Source organism: Crocodylus porosus, unplaced genomic scaffold (genome assembly GCF_001723895.1).
Source record: "Crocodylus porosus isolate Cpor-Errol unplaced genomic scaffold, CroPor_comp1, whole genome shotgun sequence".
NCBI lineage: Eukaryota > Metazoa > Chordata > Crocodylia > Crocodylidae > Crocodylus > Crocodylus porosus.
Genome location: NW_017728932.1, coordinates 17,729,494 through 17,747,405, shown reverse-complemented (window position 1 = coordinate 17,747,405; position 17,912 = coordinate 17,729,494). Strand labels below are relative to the sequence as shown.

Sequence of the window (17,912 nt, the reverse complement as noted above, 5' to 3'; positions counted from 1 at the left end):
GCGGCGCGGCGCGGCACGGCACTTCCGGTCACGTTGCGGGGGGATTTGGCGCGGCGGGAGCGGGCTGGTGTCGCCATGGCTGTGCGTCTGAGCGCGGGCGCTATTGCGGTGAGGGCCCTCGGGTTTCCCGCTCGTCGCGGCCGGCCCGGCTCGTGGCGGCGGCGGCTCCTCTTTCACGGGCAGGAGCGTGCCAGGGGCCGTGTACCCGGCGGGTGCCCTTCCCTCGGGCCAGGGCCCGCCCCGCCCCGCCCAGCCCCAGCCCCTGGGTGCGGGGGGCCGAGCAGCCCTCGCCGCCGGCCGTGTGCCCCCAGCGCTCGGACCCGCTGAGGGCCCTTCCCACCCAAACCCCTAGGAAAGGAAACCCGCGTATAAACCACATTCACGACCCGTTCACGACGGGTTGAGAGACAATGGAGGCCGCAGGGGAGAAAGGAGTTGCGGCCTCTCTCCCCACGTCCATTCCTGCCCCAGCAGCGCCAAGTCTGACCTTCTCCTTTCTCTTCCCCCCTCTCCAGGCCATCATGCAGGGGGAGCCCGTTAACAAGCCCGTGCTGCAAGTCATCGTGAGTATTCGCACAAGCGTCTTCTTGCTCCCAGTCACCGCAGCTCCGTGCGCGGGCGGGTCGGCTGGGTGCACACAGAGGCATGACTCGAGCGGGCGGGGGGAAGCTGGGCAGGGGAACAGATTGCCTGTGCAAAGCTCCTGAGGTCCTGGCCTATAATGATGCATTTTAGTTGCTGGCAAAGCCAAAAAAAAAAAAAGTACTCCACCATTCATGTCTTCAGAAGAAGTGTCATCTTGCCGTTTGTTTCACAAATAATGTGGGGCAAGGCCTAAGGACACCTGCTTTTCCCTTGCAGAACACGCGTGCTATTGCTACGGGCAGCGGCCCTCCGCGCTACCGCGTGCTGATGAGTGATGGGGTGAACACGCTCTCCTGTAAGTGTAATGCGTGGGTCAGTGTGCCTGTCTCGGCGACAGAGTCGACACCAGGCTTCTGCGCAGGGCCCTGGGGTGTTAGGGGCATGGGTGCAGGCTGTCAGTTTCCATTCTGGGGTCGGTCATCTTTTTTCTGATGTCTTGTCATGGACCGCCTGAAATGTTTGTTAACTGTGGGCACCAGTTCCATCATCAGCAGAGTCTTCTAAATGCGCTGAGATCTGAGAGGAATTAGCGGCTTGGTTTAATCATTTTTCATGCTGTTACACATCTGATTATGTTAATCACTGCCTGAACGCTGTAGTCTGTTCTCCAACTTTGGGTGGCTGACATGCAGCTTATGGCCAAGAAATGACTTGCTGGCATATGTGATAATGTGCACACCTTAGGTCTATTCAGTGCCACTCATCTGAGTATAGGAGTTGCAATTAGCCATTTTAGGACTGTCACCTGCTAGCAGCTTTCCAAGGGTTTTTGTTTTCTTTTGCAGCTTTTATGTTGGCAACACAGCTGAACTCTCTAGTTGAAGAGGAGCGCTTGTCTGCCCACTGTGTCTGCCAGGTGAACAGGTTCATTGTTAACAGCCTGAAAGATGGAAGGTATTCATGTTTGTTTCAATATTTATGTTCATGGAATTGGCTGAATGAGTGGGTAGAAGAGAGGAGCTCAAGCGCCTTTGTGGGGGAAGTAAATAGGTGTATCCAGGGCGGTTCTCATAGTGTATGCACTGGCTCCCTTATAGTTTTCTGGGAGCAATTCAAAGTTTTCACCAATTTGTCTGGGCCCGACGTACCTAAGGGACTGCTTTCTCCGCCAACACCCCGCTGCAGTCTGTGACGAAGTAACAAAACCTTCAAAATTACTTGCAATTCAGGCAGGTGCAAAATCTTGGTAACTTCTATTGCCACCCTTCTCTTCTCCCTCAAGTTGCCTTTTGTATTGCATGCGTAGTTGTACTTAGTCTGCACTTTTAAGACAGGTAGTATATAAGGAATCTGGCACAGTTTTTTAGGGCTTTGCAAATAGCAATAATTGTTATCCCATCTCTGTGTCACGTGCACTGTTCAGGTTGTTTTGTTTCAGTCCACACCATTTCTGCTTGCATTTACTGAATGTTGTAAACTGGTGGGTAATGAAGCTGTTTCCTCCCGACATTACTTTCCCCAGGGAACCTATTCTATAGTGATTGTAGTGCCTTTATATATGCAGAAATGAAACTTGCAACCTATGACAGACAAAGACAGATAACCATAGAGTATCTTGCCAACTGTTCTGTTTTTAGGAGAGTGGTTATATTGATGGAGTTAGAGGTTCTGCACACTGCTGACGTGGTTCGTGGAAATATTGGTGATCCAGTGCCATACAATGAAGGTAGGTAACTTTACACACAAAGGCATTTTGTTGTTTTGGAGACTTGCTGCTGTGCTGGTCTTTCAGCTGTGTACTCTGGTGAAAAAGGGGAGTCAAATTTCAAGTGATAGAAAAACAGGGCTGGTCATCTAATCTACTCTCTCCTTTGGAGAGGGTTGTCATTGTCTAAACCATCCCAAAATTAAGGGGGGCCCTGGCGTCATCCGAGCACGCAAACCTCTGGTCTTTTCAGACATACTGCTACTGTATGCCTAAGTTGCATGGCTCTAATTGTCTTGTCCAGAGCTATGATTTCCAGTTCCTTAATCTCTGTTCTGTGCATGGAACCTTTGTATAGTGTCTCCCTTTAATATACAAACCCAAAGCTGAGTGGTCAGTTTCTGTCTCCATCTGGTATGGGGAGGTCTTGAATTTTCATGATGTTACTACTCCATTAAAAAGAAACAGCTAATTATCGTACTGGGGGGTGTGGTGTAGAATCCTGATACAATTTTGCCTACATGATTCCATTTTAATCTTTTGTTTTGATCTCTGCAGCATTCAGGTAGGATATTTTTTCCAGCTTGTATGCTTTTCCCTTGGGGGGTCTGAAAGTTGAGACAAAAAAATTCAGTTATTAAAAAACAAAATTGGGTAGAGGAGAAGTACATTGTGTGTTATTTTAAACACAAGCCTGAATATTCTTTGAACAGATGTCCTTGACATTTATGAAGATAAAAGGTTGAAATCTGAGAGGGGCACAGTGGCATGGGAGGAATAGTCCCTTTTAGAGAATAGAGGGTAAAGATGTACAGACTCTGTTTCCATTGTTACTGTCCTGCCTGGTAGTTTGTAGGAGTAACACTTGCCTACCCTGTGTAGCAGGACTGAAAAAACCCCCCATATTGACAAGCAAGCTGCTGCACTGACTAGAAAACTAGTTTACCAGTTGCTGTAAGATCCCACTTCGTGCCAGGTGGACCATTCTTCTCTATTGCTCTTTATTTTGGGGAAGAAACGTATATCCCATGAACGTGAGTTGAACAATGTAATTGCCTTTTGACAGTTACAAAGTTAATCACTACTTCAAAAACTTTCAGACGTTGCTGAATTGTAGAATCGCTGTAGACACCAGTGTTTACTGCGCAGACTTGTGTACACAGCTGACGTGTTCCCAGTTGCCTATGTGACATGATAGCATGTTTCTTGTGAGCGGTTGTCTGTTTCGGTGTTGTTATGTTGTTGCTTAGAGACAGTGGGTCATTTCACAGCTTTCTAGATTTAGTTTTGAAAGCTGCATATGCCTGTTTTTCTTGTGAAAATGCTAATGAGAGATTAGAAAGGCATAAATAGTAAGAAAAGCTTTGTGATATTTCTCAAATTTTCAGAAACCTCTTCATTTAATACCGAATCCTTTGTAATCTTAGATTCCTTAGGTATTTCCTTTTCCTAGCACGCTTTCTTATTTCATGGGCATAGGAGTCTCCTGTGCAGAAAGAATTTGGGTCCCTGAATAAGGGCCACAACTGAGCATTTTGTTCATTTGGAAATTTGAGCATTTGACACAACTAAACTTTGGGTGTAAAGGGTGAAGCCCAGCTTCTCCATCTAGTGGATCTTGGAGCTAAATACACGATCTATTTTGACGTCAGTCTATTGCCAGGGAAACAACTGTCACCAGCTCACCATTGTGACTATACTGTGGTAACCACTTAACCGAGCAGTTTTCCTTTATGTAAAAGCCTTGTTGGGATTAAAAATAAACTAGGGGTAGGATGGTGCTTTGTTTCCACAAGCTGAGTATGTTGCATGCCCCGAGGGCTGCTTGCTTTTCTCTGTTCCCCCCACCAAGATTCTTGTGTGCCCTCCTCCTACCCCACTGTTTCTAGGCTGCTATGTTTCTATCCTCCCCTCTATGCCGGCGGCTCTGTGCACACATCATTTCCTGCTTCTTGTTTCTTATACATTCCACTTTTGTGCCTGTGGTTGACTGGCATTTCATGCAGCTGAAATGTAGTGAATTCTCAGATATACTGGCCAACATCCCTAACTAAGTGCCTCCTATATCTGGTATATTAAAAGCCAGATATCATAGGTTTCTTTATGGCTTGTGTTGATCTTCATCCAGTACTACTTTTGGCATTTTCTTTACATTTCAAGAGGGAGGTTTGTACGAGGTTGCATGTGATGTGTTATGGAATGGCACAAAAGTCCTTCTGAAAGAAGGAGAGGTGTGTAGAAACAGTAAACAGTGGTTCTCAACCTTTTCAGACTTAAAATGTCCCATAAAAACGTCAGGTCTCAGCTTTTACTTGGGTTTTTTTGACTACAGAAAAACAATAGGGCAATGCTGTTGAAAAGAACTCAGAAAGACCACAAGAGATCAGAATGTTTTTGACGCTATGGACTTCTGTTTGAAATCTCTGGTTTTAATTTGTGAATCGTGTAGGTGTTTGCAAACTTGACAGGGCTCTTATTGTTAGGCCATCCCATGGTGCTTTAAAAGGATCTCATGGCATCCCATGGTACCGCAGAACTCTGGCAGAGAATCGCTATTCTAAAATAACAACAGAAAGCTGTTGCTCGTTGGAGACCTCTTCTAGTTTCCTACATGCTGTGTCCCTTGTCAGGGTGGTTCACTATTGTCAAGTCTTGTGATACGCTTAAAGGATAGTGAACGTTCTGTGCTGTTGTGCTCCTGTGACAGCAAAATGAGTTCTCATAAAGGTATGTGAGGGTAGTTTTAATTGCTTTGATCTCAAGTTTCCTGCACTAAGTGGTATTTCCCCCTTTTATTACCAGGCCAGGGACAGCAGCAGCAGCGTTCCTCAGCTTCAGCAGCCAACACAGCACCCAGCAAACCACAGCAGCAGAATGGGAGCTCAGCAGCAGGAGGTAAGGGACTTCTGTATTTTAACTATTGACTAGCAGTGTTGAATTGAGTTGTCTGACTTGTCTACAACTAAGAATAAAACCAGTTAGATAATCCCATTTAGCAAGGAGTAGAGGCAGCTTCAGGACAGCACTTCAGAAATATCAAGGAAAAGAGACAAAGCTGTAAACTAGAAGATGGAAAAATATTTAGCAACAAAGAAATAATGGCTTCCCACTCGTTCATTTATGAGAGAAACCCTGAACAGAAATCTTTGGAATCTCAGTTTTTGCAGCAAAAGGTTACATCTTTTTTCAAAAGAACTTCCTTTCAGAGACAAATGTGGAGAGCATCTTAAAATGTCTGAGGAAAAAAACATAGTAAAAAGTCTGGACCTCATTTGGGAAGTTGTACAAGTTGCACATCCATCCTATGTGATGCCTTATCATTACTTGAAACCCCATGATGCCCTCTAGACAACTAAACAAGCTGTGGTTCCAACCTGACTAAAAGGGTGTGTTATCAGTGCTGAGTTATTGAGGCCGAACATATATTGCAGGACTGAGATTTAGTTGAGATTCTATAAATACCAGTTTCTGGTGAAGATTTTAAATAATGCTGGGCTGACACTGGCATCTCAGTTGTCTGCCTAGCTGCAGACTTATTTTTAAAATAAAAAAAACCCTCTTTCAGTCAGAGTGTGTGCTTTGAATAAGACTTGGACCTGTCTTGAGCTCGACTTAAATATTTGAGAGATGCTGAAATGAGAGAATTTTAAAGTAAATTTGGTTTTGAGTGTGACAGATTATATGTATATAAAAGAGGATATATAGATTTAGCAGCTGCACCTAAAATCAGAAAAGTAGCATATTTGGTTAAGAGGCATTGTTCCTTGGTGGTTCTCTGAGAAGATACAGGGCTGAAGCTATGCTTGCCGGATCTGAGTGATGCTGATTTGTCACTGCTGATTAATCAATGGATGCTTAGCTGATGTCTTTAACTGATCACCTTCTCCACAGCTGCAAGTCTTAGTCCACTTGTGATGTAAAAGTCATAAAAGAGTTGAGCAGCATTCCTCTTTTGGCATGGTTTTCAGTAACAAACCAGATGCTGTTTGTGACATGGTAGAAATACTCTAGAGCAGTGAATTAATTTTAATATTCTTATTTGCTGCCTACATACCAGAGTAAAATGCCCACACAGATTTAGGCAAAACTTCTATTTGTGGGCATCTTCCTGTAGCCTAGTGAGAGCTTCTGCTGTAGTTTAATAGTGGTACTAAGCTTGGCACCACCACATGGCAATATTCTCCTCTTATTTTTTTATACGTAGACGGCAAAGGTGGACAGTCGCATATTTTTGTCTCGGGTAACATAACTGAACTTTTCTGTTCCTTTCTAGGTCCTACCGTTAAGTACTATGCACCTTCAAAGGAGTCTGGTAAATCGGCTGGTACCAGCTTATTTAATACGCCTGGTGGATCACAGTCCAAGGTGGTACCAATTGCCAGTCTGAACCCATACCAATCCAAGTGAGTTATCCTCTTTATCAGTTATGTTCAAAAGATAGTGTATGCATGAAGCTACATTTCTGCCTAAAGTTACATTTCTGCTTCCCAAAAACTGTGTTAAATGTGTCGAATAATTCTTCTTTAAATATTATTCACTTGGTACCAGCAACTCTCAGAAGCAGCAGTGCTGGGTTATTTTGTACTTGCCCTTTGTTCCTTTGTTTTTTGGTGTTCTGTGCTTAGACTCTGGATTGTCTCATGTAAAACGATTCCCAAGTCTTCTGGCCCTGCTGAAATTGAGGTCTTTGTATATTGGTTTAAAATCAACTGACAAGTTTAACTATAAGCTTCCTTTCCGTAGTCTGCTAACTTGCTTTACCATAAACTCCTTCACCCTTGGCTACGGCAGAAATGCTGTCCTGTTTAAAAGCATTTTGGAAATGGCAGAAGCTTAAATTATATGAGCTGATGTGCTGGTTCTTAACAGCTGATAAACTATGAACCTTAAAATTGGGCTCTTGAGTTTGAGCGTGGCCTTTCACTAAGGACAAACTGCTGCTTTGGGAATAGTTCTGAGACGAATGAAATATTAAAAGCTTGTTTCTAAAGTGGGAGAATCATTCAGTGCTTTATCATTCTGTATGGTTTACCTGTGGGCCTTGTTTTCTTAACTCTCGTTGCTTCTGTAGAACTGCATTCCGTCTCCATGGGCCAGACTAGACACCCTTTTTAAAGAATCACTGAATTACAAGGGAAAGTGAGGTTTTATGTTTTGGTGTTAAAGTCTGTAGTTTCTGAGATAACAGGCTCTGCTGAAAAAGGACATGGGACGCTGTTTCTTACTGTTGTGTTTCTAGGTGGACCATATGTGCTCGAGTCACCCAAAAAAGCCAGATCCGCACCTGGAGCAATTCCCGTGGTGAAGGAAAGCTGTTCTCCATAGAGCTAGTTGATCAAAGTGTGAGTGCTGATCTGTTACAGTAGGCTCAAAGTACTGCAGTGATTGGAGCAGAAAGTTCATGTTTTTGTGAAGACAGAGAACAGGAAATGAGCAGATCTTTTACGTGAAAAGGGTATTTTACAGGATGTAAATGTATCTTACAGTTCCACATTCATTCACTCATAGCTGTAAAATGCATTGCTTTTTCCATCTAGCTCATTTAATATAAAATGAGTGATAAACATGGCATTTAAGTGACCTTTTATCATCACTGTCCGATATTGGTATGCGGCGAAGATGATTACAGTGCCAGCATCTGGTATCTCCATCAATAGACAATGTAATGTCTGCTTTGCAGTGCTCTCCCTTGGATTGGCAGACAAATCCTATTGCTGTTATATAACCCATGTGATGTCCAAAGGAGATGCACACTTCAAATAAACTCATCTTAATTAGGAAATTGGAATGTATATGAATGAATGACAAGGAAATTCCATCTCTGGTGTATTTAGGGGACCAAGATCTGGTTAATCTGTCATTCAGACCTCTTGATTAAATTTATAGCCCCCCCATTGCATAAAATCTTGTTTGTGTATGTGAAATTATTTTTAGTACCAAATGTGTGGTTCGTAGTTTCTCTGACACATTGGTCCTCAGCCATTTCTTTCACTTTTCTGCATGCTGTTAAATTTTGACTGGTAGTTGTTGTTTTAATTTTTAATATTTCTATTGCACAAACATCTTATCTAGTAGAAATCCAACTCTGTCATTAAGTATCACTTGGGGAAAGGCTTTGTTCACGTGTGGTGTCATCCTCTAACTTGTGGAGGTAAATGACATATCTAAAAATATTGCCTAATCGGTAGCATAATGCTGCAGGCTTTGAATGTATGTGTATGGAGCTGTTTCTGTGTTACAGTATGATATACTGTACTCATTACTGAACCATATTCAGGAGTTTTATGTGGTTTAACAGCACTTGGAGATAAGATTTGGTGGTCAACCACAGAGGTTGTCATCCTAGCTATACCTACAAATGTATGACATTTAGTGTTTGTTTCTTGTGTGCCTAGAGCTAGCCCTGCAGAATATTCCACAGCTATAAGCATGGTGCCATTCTGCATTGGAAAGATGTGCATGCTGAATTTCATTTCTGACCAGCTGTCACATTTTCTTTCAGGGTGAGATTCGAGCTACTGCATTCGGTGATCAAGTGGACAAGTTCTTTCCCATCATTGAATTGAACAAGGTACAGTATTATTTATTTTCAGAGTCAGATATGAGCTAGTAAAGAGCTGTTTATGCAGTACCTCGGATGTTTAGTGGCAAATGTTAGCCATGTGCAGTGTCTAATAGTGAGGGTCTCTTCTATTTCATCGCTTCCTCCTGCAGGTGTATTTCTTCACCAAAGGACATTTGAAGACAGCTAACAAGCAGTTTTCAGCTGTGAAGAATGACTATGAGATTACATTCAATAGCGAGACTTCGGTTTTGCCCTGTGAGGATTCCCAACATCTTCCCTCTGTTCAGTTCGATTTTGTACCAATCTCTGAGTTAGAGAACAGAAGCAAAGACTCAATTGTAGGTGAGTCTATGTGGTAAGATGGGGCTTAAAATGGGTCCTGTGGCACCAAGAACCTGGACAGGAGATGGATAATCCATAGCACAGTGGGACTGAGATGTTGCTTCAGTGGTCATGCCCTTAGGAATGCCTCTGGTAGCTTCTCCACGAGGGAGTTTGGGTCCTTTTGTGTGAACAGCGTGCACTCTATCTGCCAACTTGCACTGTAAATTAAAGAGTGAAAGAAGGTACGTGTATTGCAATCATCAGTTTTCCAAGCAAGGCACAGAGGAAGACTGGTTTTTCATTCTGCATGCATACCTTTCTCATCTAATTATCTCTGCAATGATTGTGGCATAAATCCTGGCATTTGGATGCAAGTTTTGGTTTGCTTTGCTGGGAGCTCTGAAGTTTTTCCTCTAACTTGGGAAGATCACACTAGAAAAAATGACATGGAAGACTGGTGAGGCAGAAATTATTACTTGTGTGCATGTGAGAGAAATCTGTTGATTCAGAAGCGTTTGATTAGGAGAGTTAACAATAGGTGTGTTAGCAGTTAGTGCCGTATACAGATAGGAGTATACTGGCCTCTTACCTTTCAAGTGAATTTGAATCACAAGCGAGTCTTTGCCCTCATCATTGTTCCTAGCAGATGGCTATCTTTGTTATAAGCAATTTGTAATACCTTGCTTGAGAAACTTCTGCTGGAACAGTAGGTGGTGCCGGAGGGTCAAGATGAAGGGTTTCCACAAAGTGTAATGCTAGAAGATTGCGCAGTACCTTGATCGATTTAGTTGTTGTGACACTTTTTTGTGAATGCAGAATTCATCAACAGAATAAAAATCAAAACCTATTTCTTCCCTAAGAACCTTTTCACTTTAATATGCATATTTCCTGTATTTTCCATATAATTTTTTTTTTAAAATAGGAATTTAGGATCTTGTAGGATATAATCTGACACTGAGTATTCCTTTCTAGTCTTCTTATCTTTTCCTGCTGTGACCTTCAAGCAGTCCTAACTGAATGATGTCTACTTTTCAGATATAATTGGAATCTGTAAGAGCTATGATGATGTCACTAAAATTACAGTGAAATCTACCAATAGGGAAGTGTCTAAGAGGAACGTGTATTTGATAGATACATCTGGAAAGATGGTGACGACAACTCTATGGGGAGATGAGGTATGTGCTTTGTTATCCGTTTTCAGCCTTCAGTTATATTGAAAGAGGACTGGATATATGATGTCATTGAGGCAGGTGGCAAGGAAGTGCAGCTCCTGAGTATTTAGGGAGGTGCAAGAGACTTATTTGGCTTCAGCCAGATGAGTCGGGCTGTTTTTTTTTAAATATATATATATTTATCCAAATAATTGTGTTTATCAGTGGCTGGTCTGGTGTGTTGTGAGCATTGCTATTCACTGCCTCTCAAATGCAGAGGTTGGTGATAAACAGCTTTCTGATTCAGGAAGGATCATCAGCATTGCGTTAAGAGTTGCTCTTTGATTCGTAGAGTCTAATGGCTAAAGCTGCCCGGCAGGGACAAGCTTCATCTGTAAGGCAGGTTCCTTGGAACCCTGACCCAAGCCAGTGTTTGGTGGAGGTGGCAAAATGGGGAGAGAAGCTGTGCAACTAAGTGTTCACAAAATTGTGAAATTCTCTAATAGAAAGTGTGATAAAGAGCTAAATTAACCCTTTGCAGGTATCAGTATTTCAGTTTGAAGCTCATTACCCCCAATAACAAGACAAGTAAGCTACAGGGAAGAGTGTTTGGGTAGTGAATTACTGGTCTGCTGCCACAAGGAGAGATCATGGTGATGTACTCTCTCTCCAGACTTCTTGAACGTAAACACTGGCCCTTGCTGTGTTTAATCTTGGCCATGTTCTTCAGTCTTCACCACTGAGTAGGGGAGGGCTCTGCTACCTTGTTCCTGCCTACTGCAGTTTGCAGGTGGATTTCCACATTTCACAAAGTTGGTCAATGCCAGTCTCACAGTTTTACAGATGGGGAAACTGAGGCCTGGAGGGGAAGTGACTTTCCCAGGGTCACACAGCTGGCTATTGGGAGAAGCAAGATAGGAATCCAGGTGTTGGTGCTGTAAGTGCTAGACCACATGGCCATGTTTTTTCTGGGCCATGTGGGCTACCAGTACCACTGGCAGCCCATATTCTTTCTTAAACTTTTTGACATTTTCCCTTGTCTTCACTTGCTGCAGCCTAATGACAGCACAACTTGCTCGGAATAAAACCCTGTATCTGATGGCTATTCAGAAACTATTTTCCTTTCAAACTTCTCTTGAGAGGTCATGGCTCTCTTTCTTCCTTGGGAATATCTGCATGAAAATGCCCAGAGGACAAGAATTTTATAGAAACAAAATTTTATTAAAAAAAAAAGAGAAAAACATGTTGGTTATACATTTGCTTTTCATAAACAAAACTGCATAAGGCGCACTCGGCTTAGAGAATAAAAGAAATGAGAAGGTTGTCTCTCCTGAAAGCAGCATTTTCTCTCTGACCACCGAAGTTCTCCAGTCGATGTGTTGATGCTGCCTAGCAAGTCTCCCACAAATTCATTTTCAAGCCCTTTGTTCTCGACGGAAGTCGCCCCCTTTCCAAACTAGTTCTCCAGTTAACTGTAAACATGGTAGGATTTGAGGACTCCGGCACTCTCCATTAGATGGGAGAACGATGTCTTAAAAACACTTTAACAGTGATTTAATAACTGTCTTTCAAGGGCTCACTGACATACCTTAGATATAGCACCTGCTAAGTACAGCCAGGCAGTCTGATGCAATTTTGGTCTTTTTGTCACAATCTGTGAATTATGGGCACAGGCCCGACCCACTGCATAGTATGCCACTAATATTTTCTGTCTCTTCACAGGCTGAAAGATTTGATGGTTCTAGACAGCCTGTCATGGCGATCAGAGGAGCCAGAGTCTCTGATTTTGGTGGCCGGAGTCTCTCTGTCTTGAGCTCAAGCACGCTTGTGATGAACCCGGATAGTCCAGAGGCTTTCAAACTCCGAGGATGGTACGGCCATGTGCTTGTGTTGCTTTACTCTGACTGTTCTCACTTCCCTTACCTCCGTAACCTACAAAAGAACAGTCTACAGAGCAGTAGAGGAGGAGAGAAGGTTGGAGGCTAGGAAAAAGCATTTTTATTTCTCTTGGAGGCATCATGTCCTGAGAGCTTGGTTTTAAAGTTGTTACACTGACAAACCTCTAATCCCATGACAAACCTTGAAGAATTGGAGTAGAAGCAATTAGAGTGGCAGCAGTGTGTGCTGACCCAGATCCTTGGAAGGCAGCATAAAATCAGACTTTTAGCAACTCTGCTTCTATGGGTTTTAGCTGAGAACATTTTTTTTTCCCGTGGACTTTATGTGTTTTGCTAGATCTTATGGATACAGTTAGTATGGGTTGGGGGTATTGTTTTCTGGCTTTTAAAGCTTTCTTGAAGTATCGGTGTCTCCCTTGTTCCTTTCTCAGGTAATCTTTGTGGTTTAATAGCAAAAGAACATTTTATTAGCAAAATAGTATGATTCCAGAGGTGCCTGTTAGTGCTGCTAGATTCCAGGTCCTTCCAGTAAGGTACAGCACTCCCAGAGAAGGAAGGTCTAGTGGATAAGGCACTGAACTAGGACTTGAGTCCTGAATTCAGTTCCTGCTGCAGTCAGGTTGTTCTGTAACTCTGGCAAGTCATATCCGGAAATGCAATAGTGCCTGTGTTCTCGATCTGTTAAATGGGTATAGTTGTTCCATACCTCCTAGGTTTTGAGGATAAAAAATCATGAGTGATTATGGGTTTTATATATACACTGGGCTCCTTATAACATTTTTGTTTGTTTTTCTACGTGTAGGCTTGGTCTCTGCAAAATAGGTGCGGTCTGAAAAGAGACCTGAATGGGGTGAGGAGGGCCTGGTATAGGGTGCCTTGTGGAAGAAACTGAAGGAGTGTGGTGGAAGATGAGTGGGGAGAGATTCCTTCCAGTCCTGTGTTTGTGTATGAGATCAAAGATAAGAGCAGATGTGTATAGTCTCAAAGATGAGGATGAGAATTTAACTCTCCTAGGAATTTGGGATTAAGTTACAAAGAAAAAGCTGCAGACTGCAACATAATACAGAATGAACTGGGTAACTAACATGGGGAGGAATTCTGTTGATTATTGTGTTTCAGGCTGCTTGCAGCTACTGTTCAGCAAGTTAATCCAGGTTATAATTGAGACCTTTGTGGCAGCTAGACTTATTCTCCAGCAACAGTTGAGGTAGAATTCCAGTGATGACTTTACATGCACAAACCTTTGATCAATTGAAGGTGTTCTGCATATGAATACAGTGGAGGCAGTAGGGAGGAGCAGTGCATAGCTTCCCAAAGGAACTGCAAATCCACCCTAGGGAAAGCTAAACAAACACTGTGAAACCGGGTTCTCTGCGTCCTCAGTGAAGTGAGAGATGGGCATCAGTAATCACTTTGATCTTTGGGATCTTCTGCTTTAGTCTTTAAAGGTATCAGGGTTTTGTTCAGGTTCATAATGCCTGACCTTCCATCCTTTGGAAGATGGGTCAACAGAGCTATTTGGTAAGACTATCAGTGTGATTTGTCACTGAGCTGTTGGAGGGTGTTTTGTCTGTCCCCCACCACGTGGCCCCAGGCTTTTCTGATCTGGAAATGGGGAACAGACAGGGTCATAATTCAGCCTTTCATTCGCCACCGGGCACAGTCAGAAAGGAGTTGGGAGACAAGCTTGGGGCCTTGAGAGCTGTTGACATTGAAACCAGATTTCATTAGAAGAATGCATGTGCTTTTTATCCTCCCTCTGCAAATCCTAGTTCTGTTTTGACAGTTGCCAAGCTGGAGTCCTTCCTTCCATGAGTTCTCCTCATGGGTCTCCCTCAACATCATACAAAATGTACATGGATCAAGACTAATCTTCCTATAAAGCCCTTGCCTTTGCTCTGCCTGCTTTTGGTTCTGAAACTGTTAGCCGTACACACATGCACTTGGCAGCCTATTTAACAGCGTATTTCACGAAGATAACTACATTTGCATTCAAAAGTAGGCTATTTGTTCATGGATGGTGATCTGTGGAAGGGTTGAAATGGCTGAAATGAGCTTTCTGCTGCAAAAGATGTGCTCCTCCACTGAAATCACAAAGCGTCTGGGCAGGGTTTGTGGCACCAGCCTCACTGATGGACAGATCCTTATTTTAACACAGGAAATATGATTGGTTAAACTCAATCTTTCCTTTTCTTTCAAAGCTGCAGCAAAAATAATAGTATCATGTAATTAAATTCTAATTATACAAGTGTGCTGTTGCCCTTAAATCTTGTTATCTGGCTGCTTTTAAGAGGAATGTAGTGCCTCATTTGACCGCTAGCTGGCACACCCGTCGTGGTCACGAAAAGCAGAATTTGCCCCCCTTTCTAAGGTTATAAAATACTGTGCTAATTAAAACAGAATATTAACTTATCCTGAAATGCTATTTTAGTGTGCAGTATACACAGGTTACTGTAATTGTTTCCTGTGCAAGTCATTGATAAAACCCCCTCTTGTATTAAGCACACAAAACTAAATATAAGCTTTGGGTAAGTTCATATGGTCTGCTTTCCAAAACAGGAGGAATTTGTGTGTCTTTCCAGGTTTGACTCGGAAGGGCAGGCTTTGGAATGTACTTCAATCTCTGATCTGAGAGGTGGATCAACAGGTGGAGGAAGTGCCATTTGGAAAACTCTGTATGAATCTAAATCTGAGAACTTAGGGCAAGGAGATAAGGTAAAGTAGAGTTAGACACTATCTGTGTATTCTGCATAGAAAATGAACTGGGTTTTACCAAGGTACGGTGTTTGTTAGAAGGCTATCTAATGAACCTCCTAGGACGTCTGGTCTCATTGAGTTTACATAGGGGTTAATCAAGATACTGAGTCATGGCATCGTGATAGGCAGGTTATTTCCTAACTGTCTATTTTGAAGTACCTTGTTCTTTTGAAGTGTGGTCCTGGCCATTGTCAGAGGAGAGGCCTTGAACCATTGGCCTGGCCATTCTTGTGGCTTTTGTCTTGCAAGCTGCAGTCAGATCAAGTGTTTCACTGTAACACAAATGCAGGGATCTTTCTCTGCCTTTTGTAACGTTAGTCCCCCAAAAAGATGAGAGGATGAAAACAAGATCTTATGAGAGAATGAACGGTACGCTTAGCTCCACAGTTTGAATAGGTATGGTGGGAAAGCAAATATACTCAGTCAGTCTAATCAACTAGTGATTGAGAACATGGTTCAATGAAGATTTAAAAATATTCTTGCCTTAGGGGCTTCATTTAACTTAATGGAGCCTAAGAGCAGTGGCAACAGAAGACTTGAGTTGCACGTCCCAGTGACCTGTACCTGTTAAGCCTATTAGTCATCAAAATCCAGCTAGGGGGCTACATGCTTGCCAATTAGTTCAGAATTCAGAATTGAAATGATCCCAGTGGTTTGCGTTTTATATTATGCTCATTCTTGCAGGCGGATTATTTTAGCTGTGTGGCCACAGTGGTACAACTGCGCAAAGAGAACTGCATGTACCAGGCTTGCCCAGCTCAAGATTGCAATAAGAAAGTGATAGACCAACAGAATGGACTGTACCGCTGTGAAAAATGTAATCGCGAGTTCCCCAACTTCAAGTATCGCATGATCCTCTTTGTAAGTAAAGGATTAGCTGAAATACTGTTGCTCGCTGACTATATGCCTTGGACAAACCGAATCAAACCCTTTTGTTTGTGAGACTGGGGCATCAGAGCTGCTCCGATGTATGGTCCCTGCAGATAAATAGCCAGTAAATAGCATATAGGCTGTAACCAAGTATGTAAGGAGGGTTTCATTGAGCTGATTAGCAGTTTGTTTCTTTGTGCATCAATTAAGCTTTTCTTTTTGCCAAAAAGTTTCAAGCTAACTGAGTTGATTTTGGTTTCTAAGTGTAGCATGCAGTGCAAAGTACAGATGGCCCACGCCTCTTCAGTTATGAAGATAAACTAATGTAAAATGGCATTTCTGGAGAGCAGTAATTGCACTCTTACAGCTGATACCTATATTTAGTTCATTCTTTTGTAGGTATTGTTCTGTCTCTCATGCATTAATGCAGCCTACTTCAGCGTACTGTGTCTGCGAATCGTTATCATGATGTGTGCTTGCACCACTAGCATTGAACCGTCTTTCAGCTTTTGCATTATAAAGTGCCTGAAAATTAGAGGTTTTCTTTGCTTTTAGAAGTGCTGTGCAGGGGGTCTGTTTAGGGAGGGAAAACTATCATTGCAGTATTACTTCGGCTAACATAGGATTAAATGAACAGTGCTTCCACACAGGAATTACATCTGAAAATCTAGAGATGTACAAGCTACCCTGTGGATTAGAATCTCTTATGTGGAGAGTAGGAAGGACGCGGGAAGGGTACTCCTGAACTGCAGACCACTTGTCTCCCGTTTTCAAATGCCCTATTGTCGGAAGCCAGAGATTCACAAAAGACTGGTCCTTGATCTTTACCTCCCCCTGTATTGTCCTTGGCTATTGCAGGGCTCTTGAGGTAGTATGAGCTTTTTACATGCTGTTCCTGCCCAGGTGTCAGAGCAAAATGTAGTTTGAGATGGAGGCAGTGCACCTTAATTGGACTTGAATGATTTCTTGAATATGCGGTGGTGATGTGGATTGCAGGTAGAGCACCAAGCAGAGCACTTGGACTGTCTATTCTTATACGTAAGTAGGGCATCTGAGTTAGAGACGCCCATAGTGTTCTGCTTAAGGTACCATGTATGTTACCCCAAGCAAAAAATCTTGAACGTTTGCCATTGCCGGTCTCAGTTTCCAGATGAGGTAGGTATGCTAAGCTCCTACATGCATCCTTTTCTGCCTGAGTGCAGTGTGGCTGTTGTCAGTCATCTCCTCTGCTGCTCTTTAAGCAGAATGAAAAAAGGCACAGTGCCTCTTGCTGTTAACCTCATTCATTGCCATGCTGCACTGGGGTAGCAGCGGACATAGTATTTCTGGACTTTCGGAAGTCCTTCGACACTGTCTCTCACCCCGTTCTCATTAAGAAACTGTGGTGTCAGCACCCACACAGTCAGATGTGTCGCCAACTGGCTGGAGGGCCGCACCCAGAGAGGGGTGGTGGACGGGTCATTTTTGACCTGGAGGGACGTAGGCAGTGGGTCCCCCAGGGCTCGGTCCTTGGGCCTGCACTGTTCAATGTCTTCATCAGTGACTTGGACAAGGGGGTAAAAAGCACCTGTTCACATTTGCTGATGACACTAAGATGTGCGGGGATGTGGGCACGCTAGAAGGGAGGAATAGGCTGCAATTGGATCTGGACAGGTTACAGGGGTGGGCGGACGAGAATAGGATGGGATTCAACACTGACAAGTGCAAGGTGCTGCACCTGGGAGGAAGAACCAGGACCATACCTACAGGCTGGGGACTCCCTTCTCGTCAGCGCAGAGGCAGTAAAGGATCTTTGGAGTCATCATTGTCTCCAAGATGAACGTGGGCCGGCAGCACGGGGATGCAGTCAGGAAGGCCAGCCGCACCTTGACCTGAACCTGTTCAGCCTCCACAAGAGAAGGCTGAGGAGGATCTAGTGGCCTGTTACAAACTAGTCAGGGGGGACCAGCAGGCATTGGGGGAGTCCCTGTTCCCCCGAGCACCGCCAGGAGTGATCAGGAGCAGCAGGGCAGGCCCTAGGAGGAGAGGCTATGGGACCTGAACCTGTTCAGCCTCCA

General features: G+C 43.5%; 1 protein-coding gene across 1 annotated transcript in view; it reads left to right on the top strand.

Annotated features, from left to right (window-relative positions):
- Positions 1 to 60: 60 nt before the first annotated feature.
- The window catches only part of RPA1 (replication protein A1), a 23,191-nt gene continuing 5,339 nt past the window's right edge, over positions 61 to 17,912 (top strand). The window contains exons 1-14 of the mRNA XM_019545857.1: positions 61 to 108; positions 516 to 563; positions 862 to 940; positions 1,431 to 1,539; positions 2,223 to 2,311; positions 5,093 to 5,185; positions 6,564 to 6,693; positions 7,530 to 7,632; positions 8,793 to 8,861; positions 9,005 to 9,197; positions 10,215 to 10,354; positions 12,053 to 12,201; positions 14,811 to 14,943; positions 15,670 to 15,846. Coding sequence (XP_019401402.1) covers positions 76 to 108; positions 516 to 563; positions 862 to 940; positions 1,431 to 1,539; positions 2,223 to 2,311; positions 5,093 to 5,185; positions 6,564 to 6,693; positions 7,530 to 7,632; positions 8,793 to 8,861; positions 9,005 to 9,197; positions 10,215 to 10,354; positions 12,053 to 12,201; positions 14,811 to 14,943; positions 15,670 to 15,846 — 1,545 coding nt within the window. The 5' untranslated portion in view covers positions 61 to 75. The remainder of the gene's footprint in view (positions 109 to 515; positions 564 to 861; positions 941 to 1,430; positions 1,540 to 2,222; positions 2,312 to 5,092; positions 5,186 to 6,563; positions 6,694 to 7,529; positions 7,633 to 8,792; positions 8,862 to 9,004; positions 9,198 to 10,214; positions 10,355 to 12,052; positions 12,202 to 14,810; positions 14,944 to 15,669; positions 15,847 to 17,912) is intronic.